The sequence below is a fragment of the Diadema setosum genome, chromosome 1 (assembly GCF_964275005.1).
Source record: "Diadema setosum chromosome 1, eeDiaSeto1, whole genome shotgun sequence".
In the NCBI taxonomy this organism is placed as follows: Eukaryota; Metazoa; Echinodermata; class Echinoidea; order Diadematoida; family Diadematidae; genus Diadema; species Diadema setosum.
The window spans coordinates 51,001,098-51,007,248 of record NC_092685.1 but is presented as its reverse complement, the minus strand read 5'-3'; the positions used below and the strand labels follow the sequence as shown (position 1 = coordinate 51,007,248).

At 43.0% G+C, this 6,151-nt stretch overlaps 1 protein-coding gene across 1 annotated transcript; it reads left to right on the top strand.

Annotated features, from left to right (window-relative positions):
- The first annotated feature begins 2,374 nt into the window (after nt 1–2,374).
- LOC140231956 (heparan sulfate glucosamine 3-O-sulfotransferase 1-like) lies at nt 2,375–3,484 on the top strand. The gene has a single exon (XM_072312108.1). The coding sequence runs from the start codon at nt 2,375–2,377 to the stop codon at nt 3,482–3,484; it is 1,110 nt and encodes a 369-aa protein (XP_072168209.1).
- Nucleotides 3,485–6,151: the final 2,667 nt, after the last annotated feature.

The following is a 6,151-nucleotide window of genomic DNA, read 5'->3' as shown; positions in this document are numbered from 1 at the left end:
TATCTTCACAACTTGCCATATAGTTTGTCTGTAAGATTTTAAAATTTCCAGTTTTTCATTCAAACGCAATAATGCCCGAGGCTCAAATCCTGGTATATCGAACTGATCACTATTCTCAAGTTGTTCAACTAGGAATACACATCATGTTTCAGACTTTTATGGCAAAAACAGTGAATTTTCGTCATTTTTTTTTTCTGTACACGATCAATGGAAAATTGTGAGGGTATGACATGGTTAGCTCACTCATTTGCATATTCATATCCACTGTACATGAACTACTTTGGAGAAATTAGCAAAACTTCAAAATGTTATAACTTCCTTATTTTTCATTCAATTTCAGTCGAAGTTTTCTCGTTGAACTCGTAAGATTTTACTCTTTTCATCAGACTAAGTTATATTTGGACTAGAATTCCCCTTTAGATGTTGCGACGCGTGACAAACACTACTTTTCGGTATACATTGTGCATTCTCTGAAGACGGTATATCGATGTATAATGACAGGTGTATAATGGAAAGTGCGTTTAGCTCCCTGTCTTTACATCCTTTGCATCCTTTCCAGATAACTTCCGATAACTATGGTGCTAGTCTGACGAGGATGTTTTTATTTCCCGCGAATGGATCTCAAAAGTTATCTCGAACACTTACATAATATTTGCGATTAAACCTGTCAAAATGAAAAATGATTAAGTATGCGATGTTGTTAATCATAACTCCAATGATATTCATTTTTTTTTATGCAACAAGCGATCGATGTATCATTGAAAAGGTTTTCTTTTACCGTGTTTTTTAATGATGGTCGTTATACAATGTACTTTAAAATATTTAAGAATGGTGCATAATCCGTTTTGCGGTCAATTTTTTTTTTCATATTTTCCCTTGATGTAGAAATGTCAGTTAGGGAAACACATAGTTATTCAGCCATAGTCTAAAATATATCATTAGCTCACCTGAGCCAAAGGCTCAAGTGAGCTATCGCGATCGTTCCGTCGTGCGTCGTCCGTCGTACGTCGTGGGTCGTGGGTCGTGGGTAAACTTTTTACATTTTCCTCTTCTTCTTAAAAACCCGATGACAGATTTTCACCAAACTTGGCAGGTAGCATTCCTAGGGCGATAGGATCGCAATATGTTCAAATGGGCACCATACCCCACCTGGGGGCCCCAAAGAGGCCCAAGCCCCCCAAAATTAAGGAATCTTAAGAAAATCATCTTCTCTAGAACCAGAAGTGATAGAGCTAAGTTAATACGATGAGTTAGTACATTGATGACTGTAGTTTTGAGTTTGTTCATAACGGATCCAGGGGTGGCCCCCTTGGAGCAGAGGGGGGGGGGGGGGGGTCAAATTTGGGCCTAAATTGTACATCTTCATTTTTTTTTCTGGAAAATCCCATGATGAATTTTCACCAAACTTGGCAGGTATCAACGCTAGCGGGATGGGATCTCAACTTGTTCAAATGGGCAGCATTCTCCCCCTAAGGTCCCCCCCCCCCCCCAAAAAAAAAAGAAAACAAGTAAGGAATCTTTCAAATTTTTCTATTCTAGAACCAGAAGTGATAGACAATGAAGGTTCATTTTTGTTTAGTGGCAGATCCAGGGGTGCTCCCCTCTATGTTCGTGTCTCAATTGTACATTTTCATATTCTTGAAAACCCTATGACGGATTTTTACCAAACTTGGCAGGTAGCATCCCGAGGGGGATAGGATCTCAATTTGTTCAAACGGGCAGCATGCTCCCCAGGAAGCCCCCAGAGGGATCCGACCCTCTCCCTCCAAATTCAGGAATCTTTAAAGATCTTTCCCGCGAGACCCCGGGTCTTTTGTTATTCATCATTGTCATCTCTGTGATTAACGTTACCTTATTTCTTTCTTGTCTCTTCCAGAGTTCCAGTCCGCACTATGGCGTGAGCATAAGGGAAATTTCAGAGGTTGAACAGATTTCTTCTATCGCTGGTACCGCAATGGCTTCGACCTCCATGCTTCAACGTAACACAATGAGATGAATGGAGGCAGCGAAAGATATCCAGCAGTGACGACAGTGAAGTCTTCATAGGTCGATCTCGTAATTAAAAGGGAAAAACAAATACAAAACCGACAAAACTGTTAAACATTGAGACGGCTCCCTCGTGAAAATTTTGTTAACCGCATGAGACCGTTTCCATAACTGTGTGGGACTGGTTACAAGAAGGAGGCGAGGCGTTACACCCACTTTGCATGAGACGTGACGAGCGAAAACTTCTGACATTGCCGAGTCGCTGAGAGACACCAATTTTCAGGACTTCACAATTATCTTTCAGCCTGTTTAGATCTGGGATCTTAATCACTTTTGTTTTCCCTTTTTCGCGCTGGTGCTTGTAATAGTTGCTAGGACGCCAAGTAGAATGTGGCATAATCGGAAACAGTTCATAATTGGCATTCTGGTGTTTCTGGGGACGGTCACGTGTCTCATGATGACGAGTGATCTGCGCATGATCGGTGTCACCAGCCAGAGCAAAGAAGACGTTCGCCCCGTCAAGCACGATCACGGCTGCTTCTCCCTTAGCAAAACCTTCCACAACGTCGACCACAGAGAACAAACGCGCCTTGAGCGGGGTTGCACAAAACGTAAGCCTGACGCCCTGATTATCGGCACGAAGAAGTGTGGTACGTCCACGCTCAAGGACTTCATAGCATTCCATCCTCAGATCGCCGCTGCCGACTTCGAAGCCCACTATTATGACAACAAGCGATTCATGGGTTTTGACTGGTTTTTAGAGCAGATGCCTTACGCCTTGCCCAATCAACTTATCGTGGAGAAGACTCCACGATACTTTGTCTACCCTGGTGTCCAGGAGCGTATTCGCAAAGAGTTAGCGTCTAATGTCAAGTTGATTGTCATTTTTCGGGACCCAGTGGTACGAGCAGTGTCGGACTACACTCACATTATCTTTAAACGTTACATGACTGAAAAACAGAAGAGGAGTCTCGACAGCGACGTTTTAAAACCCACACTGACACCAAAACAAGCAGAAATGCGCAGAAAAGTGAAAGCAGAGGAAGCTGTGTTCTTTAGGAAATATCCCAATTACGATAATATCGGAGATACTTTCGAAGAGTCGGTTCTTACAGATAGTGGCGAAATCGATACAAGCAGCGCCATCATCGACACGGGTATTTACGTCAAGTATGTGCGGAAGTGGTTGCAATACTTCCCATCAAAGCAGTTCTTGTTCCTGGATGGTGACCTGCTGATCAGCGACCCGGTCAAAGTAGTCGCTCAAGTGGAAGAATTCCTTGGGGTCGATCCGTACTTCACGCCGGAACATTTTCTCTTCAGCGCGGAAAAAGGGTTTTTCTGTCTTTCACAGCCTATGTATGCATGTATGAAGTCAGCGAAAGGACGCCCCCACTTGCCGGTCAGCGACAGCACAATCGAAAAGTTGAAACGTTTTTACGAGCCTTACAACGTAGAGTTAGTAAAACTTCTGAACCAAACGTTTTCATTCACATGAAGGTTATCGCCTTCTCTGCTGCTTATCAGACCGTGACTAAAATTTGTGATGAGTGAGATTTTATCAAACCAAAACTCAACGTATTGACTGACGTTCACTCGCAGTGTATTTTGTCAGCTCATCTTGATCATACTGATTCGGGTATTTATTGCAAGTAAAAACCATGCTCTTTCTATATCTGTCCTCCAGAACGCGTCAGCCGCAAGATTTCATTCCGTCTCTGAGATTGTGGAGTCACATTACAATGTGTGTGTCGTGTGATGGCTCAAAGTTTGTGACAGAAGAGCGTGTTTGACGATGCTTTTTTTTTTTTTTTTTTTTTTTTTTTTTTGTGGTGAGTGTTGCCTGTAATGTTTGTACTCGTATTGAGTGTACGCGTTTGAATTCGATAGAGGACGCATATTTAAATGGGAGATTGCTCAGTCCAGATCGGTGTACATATTGAAGCGTTTGTATCGGAGGAGATATGGAATACCGTATTGCTTTTGTCTTGACCAATGCCCACTGCATTGACCAAAGTGTTGACTGACCGAGATAGTCCGTATGAAGTGATTTGATTGCTGTGCGTGTCAACGAAGTATGCACGCTTATCTCTCCAGTCAAGCAGAAATTTACAGAATACCTCTTGAAGTTGTTTTTTAGCTCACCTGAGCCAAAGGCTCAAGTGAGCTATTGCGATCGCCCTTCGTCCGGCGTCCGGCGTCCGTCGTCCGTCGTGCGTCGTGCGTCGTGCGTAAACTTTTTACATTTTCATCTTCTTCTTGAAAACCCCAGGACCGATTTTCATCAAACTTGGCAGGTAGCATCCCTAAGGGGTTAGGAACTCAATTTGTTAAAATGGGCACCATGCCCCACCCAGGAGGCCCCCAGGGGGGCCCAAACCCCCCAAAATTAAGGAATCTGTAAAAATCTTCTTCTCTAGAACCAGAAGTGATAGAGCTAAGTTAATACTATGAGTTAGTACATTGATGACTGTAGTTTCAAGTTTGTTCATAGCAGGATCAGGGGTGCCCCTCTTGGGACCCAGGCGAGGGGTCCTAATGGGGCCTAAATTGTACATTTTTATCTTCTTCTTTAGAACCCCATGACCCATTTTCACCAAACTTGGCAGGTAGCATCCCTAAGGGGTTAGGATCTCAATTTGTTAAAATGGGCACCATGCCCCACCCAGGGGGCCCCCAGGTGGGCCCAAACCCCCAAAATGAAGGAATCTTTAAAAAATCTTCTTCTCTAGAACCAGAAGTTAATGACTGTAGTTTTGAGTTCTTTCATAGGAGATCCAGGGGTGCCCCTCTTGGGGGCAGGGGTGGGGGGTGGGGGGGTTGTTGGGAAGGTCCAAATGGGGGCCTGAATTTTACATTTTCATTTTCTTCCTGAAAACCTCATGATGGATTTTCGTCAAACTTGGCAGGTAGCATCCCTAGGGGGTCAGGATCTAAATTTATCAAAATGGGCACCATGCCCCACCCAGAGGGCCCCAGGGGGCCCCAATCCCCAATAATTAAGGAATCTTAAAAGATTTGGGCCCTTATTGTACATTTTCATCTTCTACTTGAGAATGCCTGGTCAAATTTTGGTAGAGCTGTGAAAGGTGAACTTGCGATACTCAGGTGAGCGCTAGACCCGCGGGTCTCTTGTTTTTTACCTGTCATGTTTTAATGATGTGAGATAAACAAAAGACTGTCATCCTCTCTCTCCTGTCATCCTCTCCAGTAATCTCTCGATGTTAGAGAGAAAGTGAGAGAGGAGGGGGGGGGGGGAGAATGAGACCCACAGATGATGGCATTGCCTTCCTAAAATGTGTGTTGTATAGCAAAAGAGTGATTGTCAGACTTCTGATTTGAGAATTGTGTGAGGAAAATAATGTAGTGATGATTATTACAATTGTATTACCAACCATGTGATGAAATGATGTCATTGTAAGTTTGTATACATGTATTACGGTAGTGGATTGTCTTTTAATTCAATACTTTCCTTGTATTCTATCATCTCAGTGAGATTTTCTAGTCCGAGTTAAAAGCGCTGGTCACCTGGCCGTACCATGAGGTGGATCCGCTGTAAGGCAAACTCGACTACCTGCTCTTAGGTTGACTTGGAAATTGATGACAAACAAAGTACAGAAAAGTTGTGGAATTCGTGAGTTTTTTATGAGTCTTTACGAAATGATGAATGATGCTTGTCACAATTGTTTAACTGGATAAAGGTTCAATTTGTTATGAGCTTTGTTCGGAAAAAATGTTATTAAGGTGTATTTTGGCGATGATTGCGTGGCAACTACATGTGTATTTCTAACGGTGTCATATTGACAATGATTAACAACACCACTGCAATTTGGTGACGATTCGCGTTTAAGTCGATGGGCGACTATTGTTTGATTGTAGCTCCATGTAAAAGAGGCGGTTTGTAGGTTTGTACATGGAACAGAATTCTGTGCAAGAGCTATAATATCAGCATTATTTGAGTCCTGCGAATTGAGTGACGTAATATGCCAAAGGTTGAGTGGCCGCGTTCAGCAGCTGAACTGAGCCTGTGTCTGCATCTGTATAAAACTGAACACATTATGATTCAAAATTCCAAATCACCATGCTCTATTTGGCGTCATGCTAATAAGGGCAGAGAGGACAGCTTTGCCGATAAGTCCACAGCAGTCGTGAAGTTTTTCTCACC

What these genes read in the sequence shown, in the direction of transcription:
- LOC140231956 (XM_072312108.1), top strand. Translation starts at nt 2,375, where the DNA reads ATGTGGCATAATCGGAAACAGTTCATAATTGGCATTCTGGTGTTTCTG.